This window comes from Tiliqua scincoides, chromosome 2, assembly GCF_035046505.1.
Source record: "Tiliqua scincoides isolate rTilSci1 chromosome 2, rTilSci1.hap2, whole genome shotgun sequence".
In the NCBI taxonomy this organism is placed as follows: Eukaryota; Metazoa; Chordata; class Lepidosauria; order Squamata; family Scincidae; genus Tiliqua; species Tiliqua scincoides.
Genome location: NC_089822.1, coordinates 42,469,800 through 42,497,589, shown reverse-complemented (window position 1 = coordinate 42,497,589; position 27,790 = coordinate 42,469,800). Strand labels below are relative to the sequence as shown.

Genomic DNA, 27,790 nt, shown 5'->3' with positions numbered 1-27,790 from the left:
CCCCTAAGTTTGCGACAGAGGACAAAAGCAGGGGGAGGGACTATGTATACTACCCTGAGCTTCTTGGCAGATGAGTGGTATAAAAATGTGAAAACTGAAAATTAAAACTAAATAGATATTAGAAAAGACTCATTTGTGTGAAATTAATAGGAAGTACTAGCAAAAAGCATTTTGTTCTGGGAAAAGGACAAGAACAAAAGAGCTTGCACTGATTTCTCCATAGTCATCCAGGAGCTATATGATCTTTTTCATATTTATTTATTCATTTTTATGTGAACAAAACCTCAAAACAACAAACAGCAGCAAAACAAAGCAGCAGAGAACAAAACTAAGCAGAAAATTCAACTAAACCTCCAAGACTAAAGAAAATAGCTAAATTTCAACTGCCATTGAAACTTAGGCAAAGAGGAATCTAATCCCATCTTGATCAGGAGGCAACTGCAGGGTGCCACAACAATCATCTCAGCGTATCACAGTCACCTAGCCAAGCTGATCCCTGAACCTTCAATACCAATGACAGTGGTAGTATCCAGTGCCCTGTTACCCTGCACATGCCTGATCTCGTCTGATCTCGGAAGCTAAGCAGGGTCAGGCCTGGTTAGTACTAGGATGGGAGACCGCCTGGGAATACCGGGTGCTGTAGGCTTATAGCATAGTCTTTCAAGACTGAAGGTTGCCAACCAACCATCAGCAGATGGTCAGAAGGCCCCATACGGGGCCCAGTGCAGGCTTTTTGCCTCAGGACCCTCAGCAACCAGGTGCCAGCATTGTCCAGCTCCTCAGGGATTCATACACCACAGTGAACACTGTCTAAATTTTCAATTTATTGGATTCATTGTTATTGTCCTCTGAAGTGGCTCTCAAAGCTTATGTATTACAACAGTGCTAGCAAGGTCGGTGTGGTGAGTATATGCTGAACTGTTGACTTGATTCATGTATACACATAGTTTTCCTGTATGGCAGGAACTCAGGCCAGGCCAAGGATTCTCAAAACTCCTGAGATAGGTCTTGGGAGGGGAGGGGAGCGGCAGCAATGTGATCCCCAGGATTGCCCAGCTAATGGAGGCCAAGGGGGGGTTTATTTACAGGGGGATGTTGAGGGTCCAGGAGGTCCGCAGGGTTCCCCAAGTCTTAGAATACTAAAAATAAGTGATCGGCAATCACTTCCAATTTCGCGATTACAAGATGTAAGTGGTTTCTGATCATTTATTTTTAGTATTGTAAGACTTGGGGAGCCCTATGGAGGGCTCTGCGGGGCTCTCCGCACCTTCTGGAGCCCACAGCGTCCCTGAGTTTAAAAAACCCTTGCTCTCCCATTAGTGGTGCAATTCTGGGGATCGCATCACTGCCTTCCCTCTTCTGCTGCCCCTTAAGGGGCCAAAGGCTGAGGCTCTCATGCTGGGGTGCTGTGATGCCCCAGTTTGAGAAACTAAGGACCAGAGTATTGAGAGGATTTTTTACTTGGGAGAATCAATTCAAAGCTAGAATCAGTGCTCCAGTGGATTTCATGAAAGCAGAAGACATATCCCTGTCCTTTAAAGAAGTTAATATGATCTTGCCTCAGAATCATTTATTGACTGGAAAATTTGACCCAGGAACCTGTGTTGTATCTGAGGTGCCACAAATTGTAAGTTTAATAAAGTCTTTCACACATTTGAATAAGAATATGATCTTTGTGTATTACGTCTTTAAGACAAGGTGGACTCCTTTGGATGCATTTCTCAAAGGGTTTTCCTAGGAGCCCTGGGGCACCCTGACACCCATTCAGGATTCTACAAGCACACTGTAAGTGGCTGCCATCTGCCCCCTGCTCAGTTTATTTTCCGTCCCTCCAGCCTTCCCTGTTAAAAACATAAGAACAGCCCCACTGGATCAGGCCATAGGCCCATCTAGTCCAGCTTCCTGTATCTCACAGCAGCCCCACCAAATGCCCCAGGGAGCACACCTGATAAGAAGAGACCTGCATCCTGGTGCCCTCCCTTGCATCTGGCCTTCTGACATAGCCCATTTCTAAAATCAGAGGTTGCACCTACCCATCATGGCTTGTAACCCGTAATGGATTTTTCCTCCAGAAACTTGTCCAATCCCCTTTTAAAGGCATCCAGGCCAGATGCCGTCACCACATCCTGTGGCAAGGAGTTCCACAGACCAACCACACAAATTGTTCATGGCTCTCCTTCCACATTACCCTCCTATTCCATTTCTTTGCCAGTATTTGGCACTGGGCTCAGGGCTGCACTACTCCACGCGTGCACTGGCAGTCTGGTGCACCCCAAGATTCCACTCATGTTCTGGTGGAGTTCCTCTGCCCCTTTTAGGAGTGTAAAAGCTGCTGGAGGTCAAAAAGTTCGAGAACCGCTGGTTGAAAGGAAATGTAGATAGAAAATTCAGGAGTTGGAAGTACGTTTTATGATCAATTCAATTAATACCTCAAGATATAAAGTCAAGGTTGGCCCAGCCATAGTTTTTTAGAGTCTGTTGAACTCTAGCACAAATGGGAAAAAAATATTAAAATGCGTAACTCAAAGAGTGTGGGTGGTGCAAAGGAGAAAAGGTCATGTAATAATGCCATTAGGCAGGAACTATTCAAGTATTGCAATTTTTATTTTAGTACTGTCTGTTTACATTTTGGCTTGTAATCCGTGAGAAGCTTTGGAAAAACACCCTGGGGATTCACTTAGAACAACAATGATGGTGAGGTTTTGCTCCTAGGACAGCACAAAGAATTAAATTATGCCATTGGAAGCCAAGTCATCCTCCAGATAAGAACTGGCTTATGGGAATGAATATTTATAGCAGTATGAGGGGACGGGGAGTAATATTAGACTAAAGCTAGAGCTATTTGAAACAAATCTAGGGACTTTTCCCCATTTATATAGATTTGCCAAAGCCTTTTCTCTGTGAACAGTTTAATTTCTTATTTGCATGAAATTATTTTTAAAAAAGATTAAAAAAAAACTAAGGAAGTGAAGATAGGAAAAAGTAAGCAAATAAATCAATTTGAGTTTGTTAATTTTTTTATCCAAGTGTGGTTCAGTTGTTTTATAAAGATTTAGTTTTATTTATTATGTCAAATACATAAAAAGTGTTCATTTTAAAAAGTGCCCCTACCTTTCATTCCCACTGTCTTGCTCTACCCTGGTTTCCCATGAATCTCACTTTGATGATTTTGCATTTTGCTTCTCTCTGATCCAGCATTTTGCCTGTGACTCCTTGCTTCTAATGCCTAGAATGATATGGCTAAAAAGTCCCAGAGGTCATCTGTCTAAAATGCAAGAACCCACCCATACTACCCATAGGACACATTGGCCAGGCTTCACACACACTTCTCTCAGTGATTTTCAATCTTTCTAATCTCACACTACACTGACAAGGTGCTAAAACTGTCAAGGCACACCATCAGTTTTTTGACAATTGACAAGGCACATGGCACTGCCATTGGAGGGTCACATCCCCCCAATGACTCTACTAATAAATGACCCTTTCCAAAATTGCTGTGGTACACCTGTGGACCATTCACAGCATGCTAATGTGCCCTGGCACACTTGTTGAAAATGGCTGCTCTAGGGGAAAGTGCTTCCATGCACAAATGGAAAACTTGGCAATTTTCACTTCCCTGCATTTAATCCCACTCCAATTCCCAGAATTCTAGAACAGCTTTTGGGGCAGCAGAAGGGGCAGCAGTAGGAAAGTACAGTAAGCCCCATTATGCACACAATGTATGACACTGCCCTCTGAATCCTGGTCAGAAGGACTTTCCAAATCAAGCCGTTTGTGTCAAACATACTGGTTTGGCACACCCAGAACTGGCCCAGATGACTGAAAAGCTATTTCAAGCTGTGGGCAGGAGGGGTGTCCTGCAACCCACGCCTGTCTGCCACCCTCTTCCAGCCTGCTGCCCACCCAGTTGCTTCATCCTGTGCTCCAATCCTCTTCTCACTCATACAGGGCAAATGAAAAGAAGAGCAGGATAGCAGCAGCCCAGTTGTTCCTCCAGTACTGCTATCATGAGCAGGAGCAATCAAGACATGCACAGTGCAGGGAAAAGCAGCAGGGCTGACCTCTTAGAACAGGATCACACCACCTTTTCCTTCTTGTCCACCCAGCAAGAAGGCCGGGCAGGCATGAAGGAAAAGGAGACAAAGCCCTCCCACTCCTCCTCCCTCTCCCACGTTAGATCTATCCATCCACCTTCCTGTTCATTTCCCTCTAGCTCCTGTTCAAACAAACCAGCTGGGTGAAGCATGCTGGGAAGCAGAACTGTTTTGGCCCAATCCTAATAGGGCATTATGTTAGTGCGTAAGGCCAGTGCAAAGCTCTTTACAGCTGCTGCAAAGCACAACATACCATTCCAGGCGACCTGGCCACTGCCACAAGTGGAGAGTGGCTGGGTATGTACACTAGTGGGCTGTCCACATTCCCTGGTGCCAGTAAGTTAGTGTGAGGGTGGGAGGAAAGGTGAGGACCGAGGCAGAGATTGGGGAAGGGAGGAGGGCAGAGCAAGGCCGGGAAGAGGGCAATATTGGTGGCAGTGGTTGCACTGGTATCCTATCCCCCTTCCTGGTCTCAATCCATTCTCCTGGGTCCACTCAGACCTGCACCAGCTATATAGTCACAGTGCAGGTCTGAGTAGACCCGTTCGGTGGCAGGGACTTGGAAGCAAATATTCTCTTGCCTGATGAGAACTTTGGGGCCTAAAACTCCCCTGTGGGATACAGAATGCTCCCAATTAGTATGGCTCCATTGTCATATGGGGAGGTACATTGGATTGGCTAAATACATTGATTTTCAGCAATGTTTTCAGAAATTTTTTTCTAAATTTCAAAGATTTTAGAGAGACTTAGGAGTGTGTTTGGCTTTCCATATTACTTTATCTAGTTACCAATGCCACATGGTTGGGTAGACCTCGGCTCTACATCCAGAAGCCGGGTAGACCCGGGCTCCAAAGATTATTCTGGCTGTCAGCACACTCCCCCTGCCCAATTTTGCCCCCCCCATTCTGCCTTCCCCCATTGCCCCCTTCCCCTTTGAGAAGGGGTCCAAAAGAAACTTTGTACCCCCTGATAAACTTCCTCTCAGAGGCCCTGGCCCTAGGTGCCAGCCAAAAGCTGCTGCTTCGGGTTGGGATCCTAGGCAGCACATGGTATGTGGCATGGAGGGCTGTGGGGTGACAACTGGAAGCTGTGAGGAAAATCATTAGCACAGTTCACAGCCCTGGGAAGCCTTACATTTGTAAATAATTATTTGATTATTATTTGATATAGATATAAATATAAACGTTATTTAATATAAATGTATTAAATAACAAATGTCAAACCAAACGTTACATCTAATGCATGTTCTGGCTGCTTCATTTCCTGTTTTGTTTATTCTTAAACTGGCACGGGATGCAGCAAAACCATAGCAGCCAGGTAGGATTTTGTGTTTTTTTAAATGCTCTGTTACTCCCAATCAGAACTGTCCCTGCATGATATTGACAGAAGGAAATATCAACGGGAATATCAAACAATCCCATCGAAGTGTTTTTTCTTCTGCAAATAAGATGCAAGGGTATAATCCCAGTCAGAACCACAATGGAGGCAACATATTTTAAAAAAACAAAACAACCCACGATGGTTTCACTATTTTAAGAAGAGAAAAAAAGAAAAGAAATTAAGTGGCCAAAACATGCATCACACACAACATGTGGTTTGGCCCTTAGCTAAAAAGAAAAATCCTTAAACATGCAAAATATTTATCTAACAAGTGATTTTTTCTTCTCCTCTCTCATCACCTCCAGCACATCCACCCAACTATTTAAGCATGGGTTACTTAACCCTTTTAGCCTTCTGAAAACAGAATCCACAATTACAAAAGCAAATAGTATTGAGATTATGTCTAAACCAAGTACTCTTAACTCTTAAAATACAGATCCAGAAATCTCTGAGATGTTTAATAGGGCTTCTAATGCATACAGACCTCCATTATTTATTTCTGGGTTGGCAATAGCCTAATTTCATTATCCAGGTTTATTGTGATTTACACAGATCTTTAATTCACTGGATAATCATCATCTACGTATATGAGCATATTGCTTTCATCTCCTTCATCACAACCTTAGGTAACTTCCTGAAACCACATTCTTGGCTATCAGAAAACATGCAGTCATCCTCAGGTCTCTGCCTTCTATTTCCATCCAGAGATATTTTGCATGCCCTATTTTGAAGATAAAAAAGGCAAGCTGCATCAGTAGAGACTCTTCTAACAGATTGCGGGCCCAATCCTATCCAATTTTCCAGCACGGGTGCAGATGCAATGCAGCCCAGAGGTAAGGGAACAAATGTTCCCATATCTTGAAGAGGCTGCCTCTCCATCACAGGACGCAGTGCACACTCCATTGGCAAGGCTGCACCGGCACTGGGAAATTGGATAGGATTGGACCTTAGAGCCCAGATTTAGATTCATCCTCCTCACCCCATCAATGCTGCTATATCAAAAAGGCATGCATAGTATCTAGTGGGGAGGGGGTAGATCTAGAGGCTTGAGAGAGGAAAGGGCAAATTTCCCCTTACCTCCATAAGCCTCCTGCTCCACAATGGTTCTCTCTGGACTGCACCAGCTCTGCATCTGGCACAGGTCCAAGGAGAAAAAGTGGGAGGGGAGGCTTGCAAAAGAGTGATCCAGCATGTGCCATTGCTGCTGGATCCACCCCTCCTGCCACCTCCCTGCCCCCGTTCCATCCCCTTCCTGCCCCATTTTGCCCCTCCTCGCCTCCACCCCCACCACTGTCTTACCTGGTCCGGCAATCACAGCAGTGACACAGTGACACTGGACACAGCAGTCCAGTGGCAGCGTCTGAACACTGCTGCCTACTGTGGTGGTGCTCACAAAATAGTGCTTTGTGCTCCATTGGCAGCCATTTTATGTGGCAGACTGTTCTACTGTTGTAAGCGCTCCCCCCACAGGATAGGACTGTCAGGGGCAGAGCTTTATGATAGTGGAAGAATGTTCTGCCGTTCTAAAATGGCTGCTGGTGTGCGCAGCACCTGCCATTCCCCACAAAGACCTACCAGTTGCCTCTGGGAAGCCCACAATATTAAGAGAAGGCATACTCCTCTCCCATCCTGCAACAGCTGTTCAGAGGCATTCTGCCCTGATTGCAGGAGTCACACATAGCCATTATGACTGCTAAAGTTACAATGAGGAACTGTGTTTGAGATGCAACAGCCTTTGTATATGTTCATTGAATGTAGCTGATTTGAGTGCACATTTCTGTTTAGGGAGGCAATGTTTAGTGTTGCTTACCTACACACGTCCAAAGGTGTACTCTGAATTTATTTACACGGCAGTTTACCTGGGATAATGCAGCAGCTCTCCTTACCAAACTACTGAGCTCCTCAGAATTTAGAATGCAGTTTGTGAAATACACATAGATAACTCAGAGGGAACTCTTGCTGAAATTGTGCAGGAAAACGAAACTGCTCTGCCTTTTTTCAGTGGCAGAATAGACAAGCTGCACGCTGGGATAATTACTTGTTTGTCATGTTTTGGTTGGCACACCAACTACATGTTGCTCCTCCTTCCCACCTCCACCCCAGTCCCCCCCACCCCACACCACCAGAGGCCTGGAACTATTTTGAAGAGCTGCTTCTCAGGGAAGGAAATGGGCATTCTGAACCAGAAAGCTGATGCTCACACTTGTTTACTCAATGGGAGTGTATTTAATCAAGAAATATCTGCTGCCAAATCTCTTCCCATACTCGCTTCACTAACCCGTTCCCTTCTGTGGTCTCTGTATTCCATTGCTCCTTGCAGAAGTAAGCCTTGGGTTTTCCCCTCCATTTCTCCCTAATGGCACAGAGTGCTGTGAACTGATCCTGTATCTACTTTTCGAATAGTTTTTGCTTTCCCCACAATTGTGCCAAAACAGACGCCAGGGCAGCTCTACTTAGAAGGGGACAGTTCAGTAAGTCTGGGCTGGATTTAGGCAGTGATGTTCTAGTACACAGAAGCACAACACAGAAGCATTTTAAGGCACAAATAATTTTCTTCAGCATGATCATATACTTTTCAAAGTATTATAGAATATGTTTAGAACACAGCATATATAAGGTGTTCCAAACTCATTCTAGAGCAGGGGTGCTCAATAGGTGGATCGTGATCTACCGGTAGATCGCCAGGCAAAATGAGTAGATCGCGGAGCCCTGTCTCTCCAAATTGTTAATATGTCAGTTTCGTCTAGTGATTAGACGAAACTGACATATTTAGCTGACACTAAACTGACACTGAAACTGACACTTTAGCTGCTCTTCAGGCATGCAGCAACAAAACTGACGAAACTGACTAGACTCCAGCAGGGGCTCCATACATTAAAGGGGGTGTCTGTCAGACACTTCCTTCCCCCCTGGTAGATCTCTGGGCCTTGCTGGGTTTCAAAGTAGCTCTCGAGCCAAAAAGTGTGAGCACCCCTGTTCTAGAGAAAGTACACAAAATGAAGAAGATAAAAATGCAACTCCGGTTACCCATTCATCAAACAGTGTCCACCCACTGCCTCTGCGGGCTTCAGAATGGCCGTTTTGACTGAAAGAACATAACTTCCAGTTTCTCTCGGGAAACTGGAAGTGACATTTGTATGCCATATAAGGCATTCTGAACCCTAGGGCAGTATTGGTGACAGCTGCACTGCTGATATCCTATCCCCTAAATTCACCTTCCCAGGTCCACTTGCCACAGTAAGGTCTGAGTAGATCCAGCAGGACTGTAAGACCCAGGGCTTACTCTAGAGCAAAGAACAAATGTTCCTTTACCTCAGGGAGGACTTCTGCAGCTTAACACTTCCCCTGTGCAATGCAACACACACCCGATTGACACAGCTGCATCAGCACACAGGGAGTTAGGCAGGCTTGAGCTGCAAGTCAAATAAGTGCTAAAAACTCAAAGTAAATGCTACATACAAATAGTAAAATTCAGTTAGGTTACTTACCTTATGGTGTATATAAGCACAATCCAGCTATACTTAAGCTTGCCTAGATCATGCCCTACCTGATCATTGTTACTGATTTTGCCTGATAGCTGTTTACCATCTCTTCTGTGACCACCACCATTCTACTAGTTTGTTAATGAACATTCACCTTCTGCAGACAAAATGTGATTATAATAGCTGATTAAGGAAGAGTGCAGCCAGTTCATTAGCCATCATCAACACAGTATTAACCTCCAGAGCCTCTATTAGACTATTATCTTCTAGATTCCGATCTAGATTCTGACCCCTGATAAAACCCTAAAGCAGCAGCTGACCTCCCAAGTCCTGCATCCGGGGCAAAGGTCCGCAATGGCGTCCCCATGGGTTGTCACCGCCCCCCCTCTCAAAAAGTCCCCCCCCCCCACTCACCTGAGGCTCACAGAGCCTCGTGTGACTTCCACCTGCATTGGGGAAAAACCTCTATTAGGTTTCCCGACACTTTAAACTGTGCTTCCGGAAAACTGGAAACACAGTTTCCGCCCACGTCAGGAGCCTCAGAGAGGTTTCTGTGGGGTCCTAGCGGCCAACACCTGGGGCTTTTGCCCATCTCACAGCCCAATCCTATCCACACTTTCCTAGGAGTAAGCCCCATCGACTCAAATGGGACTGACTTCTGAGTAGACATGCATAGGATTGGGCTGATAGTCTATGGTATATCCGCTGCTGCCCTAAAGCAAGAGTTTCCCCACTTATTTCTGCAGAAAGGCTAGAAGTCTTTCTAATCATGCTGCTTCATAGAACAAACCTGTATTGCTTGAAAATTATTTTCCATGAACAGTTGTTCATATTCAACAGCCTGATGCCACTCCAGTACACAACTGGGCCCAGTGGGCAGCTTGCACAGTGCAAGCCATTGCATACATTGCAGTGGGAAAGCCCTGAGTATTTAGTATTAAGGTACTGGATTATTGCCTCGTTGTCCCGATTCAGAGCTGCACGTTCACTTTGATGTGTTCAGGCTGCCATCCATTGAAATGAATGAGGGAGCCAGGCATGTGCTGTGTATGTATAGCAATTCCTGTGGCTGCAAAAGAGGTCTAGTTTCACACGCACCATTTCAGTTTACTTGCGTAGCTAGTTTGTTGTGCTACTTTAATCTTCACTACACAATGACGCACTACATCATGCGTCAAACTTTTCACTTTTTCTCCCCCCCACCCCCAGAGTTTGTTATCCTTGCAGCCATCTTTGCCTGCACAAAAATCAGAGGTTGAGTTTTTAATAGAAACTTTTTTTTGCCCCCAATTCACACAATTCTCATATAGTACTGTTCTCTTGGGGCCAATGAAAATGATTTTTATACTGAGAAGAAAATAATTTAAGAAAGTTGCAGGAGAAAATTGTGTCAAGGACTTAAATTGTAATCCTCAATTTAGTAAAGCCTTTGTGTCTCCAATTGCTTTCAGAAAGAGGTAAGAATTATTCTTGTATTTCTTGATTTGTAAATCTCTTGCTCTGCAAAGATTTGCCATTTGCTTTTAAGTTCATGCAGACTCTTTGATCTGCTGCTGTGCTGTTCTTACTTAAAATAAATAGTTTCTTTTATATCTCATTTTTACTGGGTTTAGTCTTTGCAAAGATGGTTTAAATCCAAATTATTTGGATTGGTTTCTATTATAACGTTTATTATTAAAAGCATACAAGTCTGAATTTTGTCTTGGAATTTGAAAAAGTAAACATTCATATAACCCACAAGAGAAGGTTGAAACTCATAAAAGTGTATGTTCAGATATGTTGATGTAGGCACCTCCGGAAAGTTATAAAAGAGGTGCATGGAATTGCTCACGGATTGTTCAGGTGTCATATTCATAGACAAAGGAATGGCTAGTTATAGGGGCTTTTTAAAAATACATTTAATACAGCTTTTGCGGCAATCAACAGAAGGTGAAATTTTTTTTTCTGAGATTTTGTTTTCTTCAAACAAATATGGTAGGAATTATGAAATACTGTACAGCCTGATCAAATGAGTGTTTATTCAGAAATAAGTCCCACTAGTTCATTCCTTATTGAAGGGGGAAGAAAGAGCCCTCTTGCATTAGACCGAAAGGTGCAGGTAATCCAGCATCACATTTCACACAGAGGTCAGCTAGGTCCTTTGGGAAGACCACAAACAGGGCATGAAGACAATAACCCTCCCTTGCTGTTATCTCCCAGCAACTGGTATTCACTGATGCACTACAAAAAGCCATTGATAGCCTTATGAATGTGCCTATCTGGGATCTCTTTCATGGCGTCCATCAAATCATGAGTTGCACACACACACACACACACACACACACACACACACAGCTAGTCTGCAAATATTGCATTTGTTCACTACTAACGAACACAGTTTTCAAGAGGTTGTCTATAGAGACTACCAGTGTAGATGTTTCTGATAATTACTGAGATCATCTCTTGTGTTTGAATTCTTATCTGTTTTCAGCTTTAAGAAAACTCATGCTTTGAGGAGGGGCAGTTTGTTTTCCAAGGGTCTTAAAATTCCATCTTTTTCAGTGTTGCTTGAGCAGGGCTGAAGCGAGGCGGGATGCCGCAAAAGTGGCGCTGATCAATTCCCTCTTCAATGAACTGCCTTGTCGCAGAATCACAAAGGAATTCATTATGGAGAGTGTTCAGGAAGCAGTTTCTTCAACTAGTGTAAGTACCATACATAGTTTTGCGAGTTGTCATCAGCTGCATTTATGGTAAATTACAGAACAGTAAGGAAATGATTAATGTAAAGGTTCCACACAACAGTATCTCCATTGAGGAGTTTCTGCCACCATGATTAATGTCTCTTTTCTGACCCTCACCCCCTTCACATGTGAAGCCTGCTATGCCGGTGGTGGGGTCAAGGCTAAACTTTTAGAAGTTGTCTGGGAAGTGGTTAACCTGGACTGACCTCTCCCCAAGAGGTATGCTTAAATGATATACCCTGCATTCAAAAAGTCAGCCCTCCTTTCAAACTCTTCTTCATTTAAATAACTCTACATACTAAGTATACTACCAATAAGTATCAACATGTGAAATATTTTAAACACTGTTGTGGATAGGTCACAGGCAGGAATGGCCCACCCATTCAGCTTATGTCAGAAATCACCTAGGTCCTAGCCCAATGCTTAAAGAAAGATTACAAACCCAACCATGGCATATAAGAGGTGAACTGGATAGCAGGTCCAATGAGTGGGGAGATGTGTTGGACACAATCAGTTGGATCCCAGCAAATATTTTCGTAAAAGGTAAATATTCAGTTTGTAAAAGGTATCTGGGAAGGGGGAAGTAGGGCAAATGTCCCAGGGCACCATGCCTGCGGGGGTGGCGGTGCCTTCCTCGTTCCTCGTTCCCTCCCTTGGCCTTCCTTGCCTGCCTGAAGACCTCTGGAAGGCCTTTAAAGCACACTTCTGGTTTTTGGCCAAAAACCAGAAGTGATGTTTTAGGCCTTTCAGAGGCCTCAGACAGCCCCCAGTGGGGGGGGGCATTCAACTCAGTCGGAGGGAACGGCACTGTGGTTCTGGCCCTGGGCAGCACAGGGACCAGGATCTCCAGTGTGCAAGGGGTGAGCTGCAATTTTCATCCATTTCCCCCTTCCCTCTGCAGTCCCCTATGCCTCAAAAGGGTCTCTGGGAGCTGGGGGGCTTCAAGCAAAGGGAAGGCTCTATGAAAATTATCTCTCCCCCTTTGTGCATGCAGAATGTCCATGGAACATATTCTGTTCATACTAGTTGGGGTCCAACCTAATGTGTTTCCCTGTGCTAGATATGCCAATCACGATCTGAAAAAAGGCTCACTTGAAATGGGAATAGCAGACCATCTGAGGTACCACCTGAACTTTAGCCATTCTGTTCTCAGTATATTAAATAAAAAAGAAAAAAAAGTTAGTTCATTGTATATAGCCTGGGTATACCTTATCTTTCTCTACCTAAACTTGAAATGTTGCCTCATTCATCAGTTAGGACATTGGTTCAAAAAAAGAAAAAAAAATTCATACCCCACCTTCTCTCACACATACATTAATGCATCAATTAAGAGTAATGTTATTAAGATAAATGATCAGAAAAGCCTAGTTACATCCTGCCATATCCCCCAAGGAACACATACATTCTTCAAGTGAATTATAAAATATAAGGAAAGCCAGCCATGGCCCCAAGGCTAAACCCATGCTGTAAAGTATCCTAGCCCTTCAATTCACTTCCCTGTATCTCCGTTTCAGTTCTTTTATTCTTTACTATGTTACTGCCTCTGGCAAGGAAATGAGTTGGCAGGGAGCTTTTGTCACTAAATATACCGAAACCGAATCAGACTGCTAACATCTGCATTTGAGGTTAGCTGCAGTTTTTTCTGTTGGTTTAGCACTGTTGTACATTGTCATCAGCTACTGAGTTCCATTGCGGAAATGGCTGCATTTACCAATGGATACAGATTTCTATGTGTACTACACATGGTATACCTGTGGAAGTTACCCTTTATGAATTTAAACACAATGCCAATTCAAGCTAGTATGCTAGGGAAAAAATCATCAGTACCTTGCCACATTATTGATTTATCAAAATTTAAGTGCGTTCACAGCCTTCAATTGTTCTATAAACAGGAATATATTAACATTGTTAATGTATTATGTTAAATGCCAATAAGAAACTTCCATACAACTTTAAAAATGTCAACAAAGGTTTGCAGTTCCAAGCATTAGCAACTAGATTTGGAAGGTTCCATTCCATTATAGCACAGGTGCCCAAACCCCGGCCCTGGGGCCACTTGCGGCCCTCAAGGCCTCTCAATGCGGCCCTCAGGGAGCCCCCAGTCTCCAATGAGCCTCTGGAGATTTGTTGGAGCCCACACTGGCCCGACGCAACTGCTCTCAGCATGAGAGTGACTGTTTGACCTCTTGTGTGAGCTGTGGGATGAGGGCTCCCTCCACTGCATGCTGTTTCACGTCTGTGAGGCAGCAGTGGCAGCAAAGGAAAGACCAACCTTGCTTTTTGCAAGGCCTTTTATAGGCCTTGAGCTATTGCAAGACCTTCATTCATTCATATAAGTTCATCTTTAATATATTCATTTATGTAAACTTATGTAAATTTATTCAAATTTTAAATGTAAATTAATTCTTTTTTTTTTTTTTGCCCGGCCCCCAACACAGTGTCAGAGAGACGACGTGGCCCTCCTGCCAAAAACTTTGGACACCCCTGCATTATAGGAAGGAAACGTAGAATGCTGCTTTATATGTTGACTTGGATGCTTTTTCCATATAGCTTGATTCTGCCTGATTCACTGGCAGAAGTTTTGTATGGGTCTTTCCTAAACCTGTATGGCAATGCCAAGGATTGAGACTTACAAAATTATGCAGGGAATGGATAGACGGATGTGCTCCCCCCTCCCCCCCCCCCCCACAACACCAGAACCAGGGGACATCCACCAAAATTGAGTGTTGGGAGAGTTAGTACACACAAATGAAAATATTTCTTTACCCAGCATGTAATTAGTCTGTGAAACTCCTTTCCACAGGATTTGGTGATGATGTTTGGCCTAGATGCCTTTAAAAGGGACTTGGACAGATTTCTGGAGGAAAAGTCCATCACAGGTTACAGGCCATGATGGACATGTGCAACCCTATGTTTTTAGAAGTAGGCTACCTCAGAATGCCAGGTGCAAGAGGGTGGCAACAGGATACAGACATCCTGTTGTGTGCTCCTGGAGGCATTTGGTGGGCCACTGTGAGATACAGGAAGCTGGACTAGATGGGCCTTTGGCATGATCCAGCAGGACTCTTCTTATGTTCTTATGAACCTCGGACCTTCTTTATGCAAAACATTTGCTTTACCACTGGCCTACAATACCTCCCTAATACATCTTCCAAATATGTCTACAAGGCAATTAATTTCTAGATGCAATCAATTGCCATACACACAGCTCATGCATTTACTGGCCTATTGCCTTCAGGCACTTTATATAATTCCTTTGGCTTTTTTTCCAAGTATTTTTTCCCTTGAATTATAAATAAAATACCCCTCAAATGAGTAATCTGGTTGATTTTCTCATTATTGCCATTATCCTGGCGAAAAGCCAAGCAACTAGGTTTTTTAGGATGGTCAAAAATATATCTTACTGCAAGCAGGTAATATCTGCAAACAAGTTTCTCAGATGTAATATTTTGAAGTCTTTTGGTAGTACAAAAATTTTTTTAGTCCAGGAGACACATTTGGCAAATCCATGGAAGGATACACAGCAACATTCTTAGAAGTAAAAAGTGCTGGCTAAGTCAGAGCCATGTCCCCAGACTTCGGGTAGTTTAATGAAATCCTCTTATCGCTGCAGACGGAATGGCTGATAAGGAGGGAGAAGAAGATATGAAATGACTTGGGCAGAGGGTTCAGAGTAGCAGACCTCTGGTGAGATGTATCATTTGAAATTGTTCCTCTTCACTTTAAAGTCTCCCTTATGAGATTCTGGGGGTAGGGGGGAAGATAGGAAAGGAGGAGGGGCTATAATTTAGGTGTATTTGCAGAGCAGTGGAGAGGGCCTGGAATACAGTATATCTGATCTATGGATGAAAGGAATCCTTTCTTTGCAAGCTTTATGAGTCCCATGCCCTGTTGAGGGACAATGCTAATCTACATAAGTTTGGGAAAATGGGCCATGATTTATTTAGCTGTGATTTCAAAAACGAAGGTTCATTTCTTGCAATTCATCATTTTTTATGGAAATTTTCTAAAGGTAAAAGCTTAGAATTGCAGAGTTCTGGGCAGATGTCCTCAGGGATATTTAAAAGCCAGCATAAATATTTCAGCAGCCTTGTGTTAATGTTACTGCATTTCAAAAGCTATAAATTTGCTGACATTTCTGCTAAAAGAAACTGTCTTGTGTATAGAGTGGTGTTCAGCTCTGCAGAGCTTCCCAAGAACATTAAGGATGATAAGAAGGGACTTCCAAAAAAGTATTCTCCTTAGAGATTGGTTTCCCCCCTTCCCCCACAAAAGAAAACTGTATATAAAGCTTGAGGCAAGAAACCAAACCTTCCACCTAAATGGCTATTTCATGCTGTTGTATTGATCCACTGAATGTGGCATTAAGATACAGACACTACAAGGGAGGCCTCCCTAAGGAGGAGCAGGCTGTTCTTGGGTCTGAGTGCTTCTCTGCCCCTTGACTCCAGTCCAGCCTCTTCATCAAACTGGACAGATATTAAGCCCCAAACCAAGGCTAATTTGCCATGTGCAAACAACGTGAGAATCACTTTGTGTTGAACTGCAACTCCAAAAATCATTGTGTGAGGGTCATAATGTCACACATGACATTAATCGTATAGTTTTATGATATGACAGTAATCTTATACTTCTGGAGGGAGGGGCAATCAGGAGCACAGGCTGGGGAAACTTTGCCCCTTCTCCTCCAGTATCCTGATTAGCAAGGCTGCCCCAGGAGACAAACTCCATTGGTGTCAATAGTAGCTCTCTGGCTGGAGAAAATAGCATCCATAAGGACATCAATCTGTATTTGGACTATGCTAGGGTCAAAGGATTAAAATCCCTTATCTCATAGCAGTCCTTATCTTGATCTTCCCCATCCCTTCTGGCAGCTATTTAAATTTAAAAAAAGGCCAAATTACATATTTCATACACCAAGAAGAGCCACTTGTTCAATGAACTGTTGTCTCAGACAGCTACTCTGCACTACAAACTGAAGCCAGACTTACCCCAACTGGTTTGGACCAGCCAAGCCCCCACTTGTTACTGAATTATAACACAGTTGTTGAAAATCTTCATTAAGTATGACCCAAGGAAGACATGAACGATGCAGAAAGTCACCGTTTTTTCATAGGAAGATACCATTAGAAATGCCCAGTTTTAAACTAGGAGTTTTTAGATTGTGAGCCCTTTTGGGACAGGGAGCCATTAGTTATTTGATTTTTCTTTGTAAACCGCTTTAAGAACTTTAGTTGAAAATCGGTATATAAATACTGTTAATAAATAATAATAATAATAATAATAATAATAATAATAATAATAATAATAATAATAATAATAATAATAATAGCAGCATTTGTTTCTAAACTTTATACCCTGCATCATCACTACAAAAGGTTCTTGCAGAGAGGTCTACACAAATTCCCAGAGGGTCCGTCATGAGCTTCAAATGATCAGAATTTTGTCAATGTAGCACAAAACAAATAATCTGAGGATGTCAAAATGGTTTAAAATTTCTATGTGTCCATATAATGAAGAAAATTTTCTCTTTTTTTCCTGCTAAAGGGTACTTTAAATGATGCAGATGATCCAAGCACAAGTATTGGAGCCTATCATTATATGCTGGAATCAAACATGGGAAAAACAATGCTGGAATTTCAGGTACCATCATCAGTTTCAGAGGGTGGGCAGACTTCAGGCTTCTGAGAGCCAAACTTTTTCTGCTTCTGCTTCTTGCCATAGCCTTAGGACCAACCATAAGAACAGCCCCACTGGATCAGGCCATAGGCCCATCTAGTCCAGCTTCCTGTATCTCACAGCGGCCCACCAAATGCCCCAGGGAGCACACCAGATAACAAGAGACCTCATCCTGGTGCCCTCCCTTTCATGTGGCATTCTGACATAACCCATTTCTAAAATCAGGAGGTTGCGCATACACATCATGGCTTGTACCCCGTAATGGATTTTTCCTCCAGAAACTTGTCCAATCCCCTTTTAAAGGCGTCTAGGCTAGACGCCAGCACCACATCCTGTGGCAAGGAGTTCCACAGACCGACCACACGCTGAGTAAAGAAGTATTTTCTTTTGTCTGTCCTAACCCGCCCAACACTCAATTTTAGTGGATGTCCCCTGGTTATTATGTGAGAGTGTAAAAAGCATCTCCCTATCCACTCTGTCCATCCCCTGCATAATTTTGTATGTCTCAGTCATGTCCGCCCTCAGGCGTCTCTTTTCTAGGCTGAAGAGGCCCAAACGCCATAGCCTTTCCTCATAAGGAAGGTGCCCCAGCCCCGTAATCATCTTAGTCGCTCTCTTTTGCACCTTTTCCATTTCCACTATGTCTTTTTTGAGATGCAGCGACCAGAACTGGACACAATACTCCAGGTGTGGCCTTACCATAGATTTGTACAACGGCATTATAATACTAGCCGTTTTGTTCTCAATACCCTTCCTAATGATCCCAAGCATAGAATTGGCCTTCTTCACTGCCGCCGCACATTGGGTTTATACTTTCATCGACCTGTCCACCACCACCCCAAGATCTCTCTCCTGATCTGTCACAGACAGCTCAGAACCCATCAGCCTATATCTAAAGTTTTGATTTTTTGCCCCAATGTGCATGACTTTACACTTACTGACATTGAAGCGCATCTGCCATTTTGCTGCCCATTCTGCCAGTCTGGAGAGATCCTTCTGGAGCTCCTCACAATCACTTCTGGTCTTCACCACTCGGAAAAGTTTGGTGTCGTCCGCAAACTTTGCCACCTCACTGCTCAACCCTGTCTCCAGGTCATTTATGAAGAGGTTGAAAAGCCGCTTGGGGAGACGGAAACAGTCACAAAATGGTGACTTGTAAAATAATTTACACATTTTGGTTATTTTTACACAAACAAGATTCAGTAGGGCATTTCACTTTTGTTCCTAACAAGGCTAGGCTGGGATTAGAACCTAGATTCTAAGGAACTAGGAAGGACATAAAGAAAAAGTATCAAACCACCACTATATAGGGGATGGGGCAGGCAGAAGGTTTGGGAATGAATTTAGATTATAGTTGTAGCTGCTACTAGCTCTGGAATGACCTTCATATCTCTCTCTCTCTCCCCCCCCCCCACTCAGTTTACCTTCTTAAGCCATTTCTTAAGCCAAGTTGCATATACGCAACTGAGACCAAATGTGTACACCTGTGGGCTGGGCAGAAATGGGTTAAAGTTTTAAAAGTATTTGAAAGATTCAGTTGGTTCCAAAAACAGTATGGTCTCACTGGTGTCTGTTGAATTGGACAGGTGGTTAAACCCCAAACCTGGACCAATGCATCACATGAAAACTGAATTTAAAAGTTAACTTTGTGCTGAATTCCAGCTTCAGAACCAGCCATGTGAGTTGGCCTAAGAAAATGGAGACAAAAATCCACAATAGAATTATGAAAATAAGGTAAAATATAAAGAAAGTGGCATCTTAAATTAGTCTATTAGTCAACTGTGAAAAATGGGCTCTCGTGAGTAACTAAATTGATGGTGTTTGCCCTTCTATAGTTTGTTCAAAAATCTGGTTTGCCAGTTTCCTCTTCTACAGCATTTTCCAAATTAGATTCTAGTTGGAGAGCAGTTGCCTTTTATTCTTCCCCACAGCTATTTTAGCATATACTGGAAAACTAGCTAAGCAGTCCAAGCTGATACTTCTTGACATCGTCGCCCCCTAAACTATCCAAGTCATATTTAAAAACCCGTCCAATAAACAAATTTCTTTTTGAAGAATAACAATACCAATTTTGCTTTTGTTAATTGTTTTTCTTGTGTTTGATGAAAGGCAGACCAAGAAAGTTTGCCTGTTGGTATAAGAGTGGAATATCCGAACTGAGGATATCAATTTATTTCTGAAATAAATGACAGACTGTTTGCATTGCTCACAAAGTGGAACATTGGACCCTTTCCAGTCTGTCTAAGGCTTATTTCAGATACACTGTCCCCTTCACACAAGCATCATAATAGCCCAAACTGCTATGGCCTGTATTCTAAATTGAGTTAATCATGATGAAATCCAATTGATTTCAATTTCCTTAGTCATGACAATGCAACTTGGGATACTGCTCTCTGAAAGCAAGAGCTATCTCTGTTCTTAAACTCTTCCATATGGTTTTCTTCATTTCTCTGACTACCTCAAGGTAACAATGAAAACCACGCAGGGTGTCATTTATCGCAAGGTGTCCTTAGTAAGCTTCAATAATTGTTTGAACATTATGTCAAGTCCTTTATGATTTTGAGATCACTGAAGTTGTTCTGTGTAATTGAGCATGTGGTTTATTTTAAAATTAATCTAACTGTAATATTCTCTGTAAATCTTGCAGTGCAATTCTATGCATGTCTACTCAGAATTAAGTCCCATTGTGTTCAGTGGGGCCCGTTGCTAGGTAAAGCGTGCATAGGGTTGCAGCCTTAAGAAATCACCTGGGGGGGGTCTCTTTTCCTCTCCAGGTTTCTCTAGATCAGGGGTGCTCAAACTTTCAACTTTAAAGTGTATAGAAGAGAACAAGTGTATAGAAAAGAGAATTTCAGCAGGTGCAACTTTTCATCCCACAGATGACAAGCTGCACCTGCTGAAATTATCGCTCCTACACAATTTTAAAGGTCCAGGATCCCTAAAGTTGAAAGTTTGAGCACTAGATGCTTGGGCACAAAGTATTACTGGACCTTCTTTGGCCCCACACATCAGTACTACTTTCCCTCCTCTGACCACACACCTTTCCTTTTTGGGTCCTCTTCTTCTAACCACATGCCTTCCACCTTCTCTCCCTTGGCCCCTAAATATTTATGAAAGGCCACATATGTAAGTTATCTGCTGTGATGTATAAAACTGGTGTACAATACTACAATTAACTTCCTTTGGGGGGAATTCTGAATGTGATGATTGTGATTGAATTATTATGGCATGATATGATTAGTAGAAGGAATTGGGTATTTGCTGACTACTTCATGTTTCCCTTGCAAACTCTGATGCTGTGGTAAGAAAAGTAGATTGGATGCTTACCTTAGAGCAAGGGCGTCCAAAGTTTTTGGCAGGAGGGCCACATCATCTTTCTGACACTGTGTAGGAGGCTGAATTAATTTACATTTCAAATTTGAATAAATTTACATAAATGAATATATTAGAGATGAAACTTTTATGAATGAATGAAGGTCTTGCAATAGCTCAAGGCCTGTAAAAGGCCTTGCACAAAGCAAGGCTGGCCTTTCCTTTGCTGCTGCTACTGCATCACAGACCTGAAACAGCAAGCAGTGCCCTTATCCCGCAGCTCACGTGAGAGGTCAAACAGTCACCCTCACGCTGAGAGCAGTTGCGTCAGGCCATTGCGGGCTCCAGCAAGCCTCTGGAGCTCATTGGAGTCTGGGGGCTCCCTGAGGGCTGCATTAGGAGCCCTCGAGGGCCGCAAGTGGCCCCAGGGCTGGGTTTTGGGCACCCCTGCCTTAAAGTAAAACTCATAGAACCAAGTGGGACCAAGGGCAATAAAGCATTTTTTTCAGTGTCTGTTGTCTCCACCATACCACTTCACACGGTTTACCTATTCAAAGTACCACTGGAACTAACTGGTGATGACATCATTGCCAGTTTCTTTTGGGTTGGGAAGCCACATGTGACACAATAAACACCAGTAAGCAGCTCAGGATGGACAGGAGGGCTTTTGGGGGAGTGGGAAAACATGTTTTGGAGCCTCCTACCACTGTTTGTTGTGTTGCGTTCCTGGTCTCACTGCTGGGCAGCAGGGGTCCAGGGTTCCCACAAGCACCACCAGTCACCTTTTCAAGTTCCACTGGTAGTACCCATACCACAGGTTGAGAAACACTGACATTGAGCAAGCCCCAAACCAACAACAAACCAAACAACAACAGTAGCTATGCAAACACTTGCAAACATTTTATTAAGGAAGCATTTCATTTAAGACAAATAAATACAATTTGGATTGTTCTAAGAGTATGGACATTCGTTTTTGTGTTGCATTTGTTCTTTTTTTAAAAAAATAATGGAATTCTTTAGTCAGAAGCAAACTGTGGCTCTTGTTTAATGTGGTGTTTCTCTTTTCATCTAACTGTAGAAATTTTTGTAGCAGCAGCAGGCCATATAGTCATGATCAGCCAAAGTTAAATGCAACACAGAGCCTTGTGGAGTTTACACTTAGTGATCTGCTCATTACATTACATCTTCCCCTACCAAGGCACAAGGGAAAGGAAAAAGAACCTCAACAGAGGCAGATGCTTTGGAATTGGAGCTGATCATAAGCAGGCAGATTTGATTATCCCTGTGGGCATCTCATTCTCTTACCCACCTTTCTTCTGTTCCAGCAAGGGAAGAGAAAAACCAAACACCAAGTTTGGCATGGAAACTGGAGTTTTCAGTACTTCACTTACAGCTGGGCTTGTTAAGGCTCATCATCACCATCACCTGCTGCAGTTACCACAGCACTGGTGTTGATGAGTCTGCTTCACAGACCTTCATGCTTCTTCCTTGTGCTTGGTGACTTGCATGTGTGCAGCCTTGGGCTGTGATAAGCTCAGCTCCTAACTGAGGAGGGAGATTGCTGGCAGGAGGGTGGGAAATGGAATAGGGTCAGTCAGTTACTGGGTCAGTTCAGTGGAGGTAGGCCTCAGAAGTCCCAGGGCCAGTACCTGACCTCCAATCCCACCCGTAGATAACCCTGAGAATAATATCAGGAGCTTTAATAATAGTTTGCACTTCCAGTATTCACACTGGGATGTGCTCTGGTTCGACATCGTAGCACAAACCCTAAAGATGGTTTTCAAGGCATATTACAGGAAGCTTTCATAGTTTTGAAAAGTAGTCCTCAAAGACTAGAACAAGTTCTTAAAGGCAAGTACTTTAATCAAACAAGTTCTTGGTCAAGTGGAAGAACATTTTTATTTATTTATTTAGGGCACAATCCTAACCAGGTCAACTCAAGTAAGTCCTATTTTGCTCAATGGGGCTTACTCTCAGGAAAGTGTAGTTAGGACTGCAGCCTTAGTTTCACTTTTCTCACACAGTGCTCTAGCATACAGGTAGAACAGTCTGACCACAGTGTCTTCGGTGTGTGGAAATTCAACTTGCACACCGAATCACAACTATTTTTCTCATAACAAAAGATGATTTGGTGTTAAAGCAGTGATTTTTGTTCTACAGGAACTGATGATAGTCTTTCAACTATTACATTGGAATGGAAGTCTCAAAGCCCTGCGTGAAACAAAGTGCTCTCGACAAGTAAGTACTCACCTAAAATGCCACTGTGCATCCATTTTCCCCAGCATTTACTTAAAATAAGCAAATTCAGCTAGGCATTTTAAAGTCCCATTGATGGGAGGCAATTAAACATGGACATAAGAACAGCCCCACTGGATCAGGCCATAGGCCCATCTAGTCCAGCTTCCTGTTGAACAGAGCTTCTAACACCCATACTTAAGGCGCTAACCTTTGAGTTAAAACTAGTCAAAACTAGTGTTCTGCAATGCAACACACTTTTCAGCCGTTGCAAATGGCAATCCAGAAGCACGTATAGCTGTGTGCTTCTGTACCACAGCCAGAGGTGCCACGGAGGCTTCATGCACAGCAGTGGTAAGAAGAAAGCGCATTGACAGGAGTGAGTCAACAGGGTGGGTGGAATGAGGCAGAATGGGAGGAAGGCCAGGGGTTTGGGTGACTTGCACCAATCTCATCCCCACCAAAGCAAGCTGACTCTCCCCCTTTGTCTCCTCAGACTTGTGTCAGCTAAAGAGCTGCCATAGCTCTTTATAGGCTCTTTGGGCCTCTTCAGCCTAGAAAAGAGACGCCTGAGGGGGGACATGATTGAGACATACAAAATTATGCAGGGAATGGACAGAGTGGATAGGGAGATGCTCTTTACACTCTCACATAACACGAGAACCAGGGGACATCCACTAAAATTGAGTGTTGGGAGAGTTAGGACAGACAAAAGAAAATATTTCTTTACTCAGTGTGTGGTTGGTCTGTGGAACTCTTTGCCACAGGATGTGGTGATGGCGACTGGCCTGGACGCCTTTAAAAGGGGATTGGACAAGTTTCTGGAGGAAAAATCCATTACGGGGTACAAGCCATGATGTGTATGCGCAACCTCCTGATTTTAGAAATGAGTTATGTCAGAATGCCAGATGCAAGGGAGGGCACCAGGATGAAGTCTCTTGTTATCTGGTGTGCTTCCTGGGGTATTTGGTGGGCCACTGTGAGATACAGGAAGCTGGACTAGATGGGCCTATGGCCTGATCCAGTAGGGCTGTTCTTATAGGTATGAGGAGACCCATTGGCAGCCAAGGGACTGCTGGAGGGGTAAGGAAATATATTTTCTCTTTCCCCTCCCAACTCTCCCGATTGCACCCCCCACCATAGGACTGGGCTGAAAACATAGTGAGAGTCAAAGATATCCACCTGGTTAAGTGCATGCCCAAATTCCAATTGCTTTTTAACAATGGTGTACACTTGTCCAGAATGTAGTATCATGAATGCTGCAACTCTGTTCAGCTTTCAAAATGGGGTTTGAAAGCTGTTAAGGTTTTCAAAGTGGAGACAAGATCTGGAATGTGCCTTTTCTGCTAGATCCACTCCTCCCACCCCCTGTTCCTCCCCCCCCCAATGCCCAGTTGCACCCCCTTTTGGCCCACAGTTCGCCCCACCCCATACCAGCTTACATGCACCAAAGCAAGTCACTGGCTGCAGCTCCAAAATGACCACTGGTCACACTACTATTTGGCCCGTTATGACAGTGAAACTGTTTTACGCTGTCATAATGAGCCTGATAGGATTGGGCTGTTAGTGCAATTACATTCAAGTCCATTTTATAATAATAATAATAATAAATCATAATAATTTTTTAATGGTATCTTTCCACTGTATCCTTCACTATTGAATAAGTTGCTTACATCTGTTCAGAAATATCCAGGTCAGCTACCAAACATTTCCAAACAAAACTTAACCCGTTATTTTGAAATGCATTGGATTTTGCAATATTTGTTGTTCACTCTTATTGGTTATGTGTTACTAACTCTGATTTTTTTGCCGGGCCCTGGGGGGAATAGGAAGTTATTTCCTACTATTCACAGTACAACTTAGATGAAAAGATGAGAAGTCACATGGCTCTGGACTGGCTTATGAAGGAGCAAGAAACTCCAGGCATTATTTCACAAGAGCTTCAAGTGGCGCTTAGAGAACTGGAAGAAGCAAGGAAAGCTGGACAAGAGCTGCGGTTCTACAAAGAAAAAAAAGAAATACTGGGTTTAGCATTGAGTCAGCTGTACAATGATCCGGTCACCACTTCTTCAAATGATGATCACATGAGCCTAGCTCTAAGTAGCTATCGCTAGAGCAAAGCTCCCTTGCAATGAAAAAGGCTTGTATGATTGGACTGCAATTCACCAATTCTTGATCAACCAGATGAGCATGAAGTAACCTTTTATCTTCAGGATACTGTGTAATGTACAGCTCTCAAATTTCCCTATGGGGAGATGCACAAGTTCCAGGTGCATGTGGACCCCAGGCATCTTGTACACAAGTTCACAGGAAGTGTAAAGAGGAAGTATGAATCATGGGTGCTTCCTCTTCCACTGCTTAGGAAATGCCTACAGCTGACATTAGATAATGTGAAATTCAGTGCAAATAAGAGCAATTTTTAGAATATTTTAATATCATTTTAGCTTAGATTTATAAGTTCTTTAAGAGCAGCAAGATTCAGTTGATAACTAAAGGCAATGGCTTGATATAATCAAAACGAGGCCAACAGAATTGTTTACATTAGATTAATTCACTCATATGGGAGTCATATGTGAATACAAAGATATCTCTGCAGTAAGCAAAACCTGCCAGTTTATATTTTCCTCATTATTCAAGTATCTATTAAAGGGGCAGTAATTTTCTTCCCAACTTCAACAGCACAATTCTACGTGTGCCTACTCAGAAATAAGTTCCGTTGAGTTCAATGGGACTTTCTTCCTGGTATGTACACATAGGATTGCAGCCTAAAGGCCCAATCATATCCAACTTTCCAGCTGCAATGCAGCCCCGAGCTAAGGGAACAAATGTTCCTATACCTTGAGGAGGCCTCTGTGACTGCATTCCCAAAACAGGATGCAGTGTACATCCCATTGGCACAGTTGCACCGGCACTGGAAAATTGGATAGGATTGGGTCCTAACTGTTGTGAAACAATGAAATAAAGTCAAAATTTCAGTAATTACTAATTTTTGAAAAATGATCAAGAGGGACACTCCTCTACCCCCCCAAAACAGAATATAAACCTAGCTGTAGAAAAACCTATCTAGATATATTTCTTTTTTTGCAGGAGAATTAGCTAGAAATTGTTTACGGAGTAAGGTGAAGGTAGGTGAACTTCTATCTAATTTCCTGACTTGGAAAGTGATCTGCCAAGGTGCTGTTTGCTCCTAACAGGGAAATAAACTGTTACTTTTAATTATTTCTGAAGTTTTGCTCATTATATTATATTGGTTTCCTCAACAAATGACAACAAGAAATTAATTATCTTCAGTCAGCAACTGGAAGCAAAGGCTCGCTGTGTTACTAAACCATGGGTTGTATTCTAAGTTTCCTTATAGCAATCTGTCATAAGAATGTAAGAACAGCCCCACTGGATCAGGCCATAGGCCTATCTAGTCCAGCTTCCTGTATCTCACAGCGGCCCACCAAATGCCCCAGGGAGCACACCAGATAACAAGAGACCTGCATCCTGGTGCCCTCCCTTGCATTGACATTCTGACATAGCCCGTTTCTAAAATCAGGAGGTTGCGCATACACATCATGGCTTGTAACCCATAGTGGATTTTTCCTCCAGAAACTTGTCCAATCCCCTTTTAAAGGCATCCAGGCCAGATGCCGTCACCACATCCTGCGGCAAGGAGTTCTACAGACCAACCACACACTGAGTAAAGAAATATTTTCTTTTGTCTGTCCTAACCCTCCCAACATTCAATTTTAGTGGATGTCCCCTGGTTCTGGTGTTATGTGAGAGTGTAAAGAGCATCTCTCTATCCACTTTATCCTTCCCATGCATAATTTTGTATGTCTCAATCATGTCCCCCCTCAGGCACAATACTCCAGGTGTGGCCTTACCGTAGATTTGTACAACGGCATTATAATATTAGCTGTTTTGTTCTCAATACCCTTCCTAATGATCCCAAGCATAGAATTGGCCTTCTTCACTGCCGCCGCACATTGAGTCGACACTTTCATCGACCTGTCCACCACCACCCCAAGATCTCTTTCCTGATCTGTCACAGACAGCTCAGAACCCATCAGCCTATAACCCATCAGGTCTCATGGATGTGGCACCCCTGTGTATTACCAGTGGCATCACTAGGATTCACATCACGCAGGAGGCCTGTGTGTCACCCCGTGCAGTGAGAGGGGCAACGCCCCAGGTGGTGGGCGTGGTGACGTACCATCCCCCTGCCCCCACTGGTTTTTTGGCTGTACCTTTTGTTAGAACACAGATATTTCAATGTGGTTTGTTTCATTGCGTTCTGCATGAAATTACACATTGATTGATATATGACATATTGGTATTATTCCTCCAAATTCTGATTTTAGTGATTTTGAAAACTTGTGGAGTCTCTCTCTCTCTCTCTCTCTCTCTCTCACACACACACACACACACACACACACAAACACACACACCTGTGTCAACTTACTAACAACTTATAGCTGCAATTCTCAAACTTGTAGCACTGGGACTCACTTTTTAGAATGACAATCTGTCCAGGACCCATTGGAAGTGATATCATGGCCAGAAGTGACATCATCAAGCAAATTAAAATAAATAATTATATTAAAATAAAAGAAATAATTAAATAAGGGGGAGCCAGTCCTGTTCCACCAAGTGAATCTGAAGTGCTATTGTGGTCAATGGGACTTACTCTCAGGAAAGTGTGGGTAGGATTGCAGCCTGTGAGCCCAAGCTTATGCATGTCTACTCTGAAGTAAGCCCCATAGTGGTCAATGGAGCTTACTGTGTAGTCTGTCTGCACTAACACCCCTCAAAAACAATCAGTGAGATTTTCATCCCTCCCCAGTGCCCAGTTTAAAGTTCTTCTATTTCAAGCAGATCAAGATGAAGACCCTCCTGGCTT

General features: G+C 43.2%; 1 protein-coding gene and 1 pseudogene across 1 annotated transcript in view; both read left to right on the top strand.

Moving 5' to 3' along the window:
* LIX1 (limb and CNS expressed 1) overlaps positions 1 to 26,091 on the top strand; it is a 48,708-nt gene extending 22,617 nt beyond the window's left edge. Inside the window, exons 3-6 of the mRNA XM_066616795.1 lie at positions 11,498 to 11,638; positions 17,224 to 17,319; positions 22,828 to 22,905; positions 24,732 to 26,091. Coding sequence (XP_066472892.1) covers positions 11,498 to 11,638; positions 17,224 to 17,319; positions 22,828 to 22,905; positions 24,732 to 25,016 — 600 coding nt within the window. The 3' untranslated portion in view covers positions 25,017 to 26,091. The remainder of the gene's footprint in view (positions 1 to 11,497; positions 11,639 to 17,223; positions 17,320 to 22,827; positions 22,906 to 24,731) is intronic.
* LOC136643523 (5S ribosomal RNA) lies at positions 528 to 646 on the top strand (annotated as a pseudogene).
* Positions 26,092 to 27,790: the final 1,699 nt, after the last annotated feature.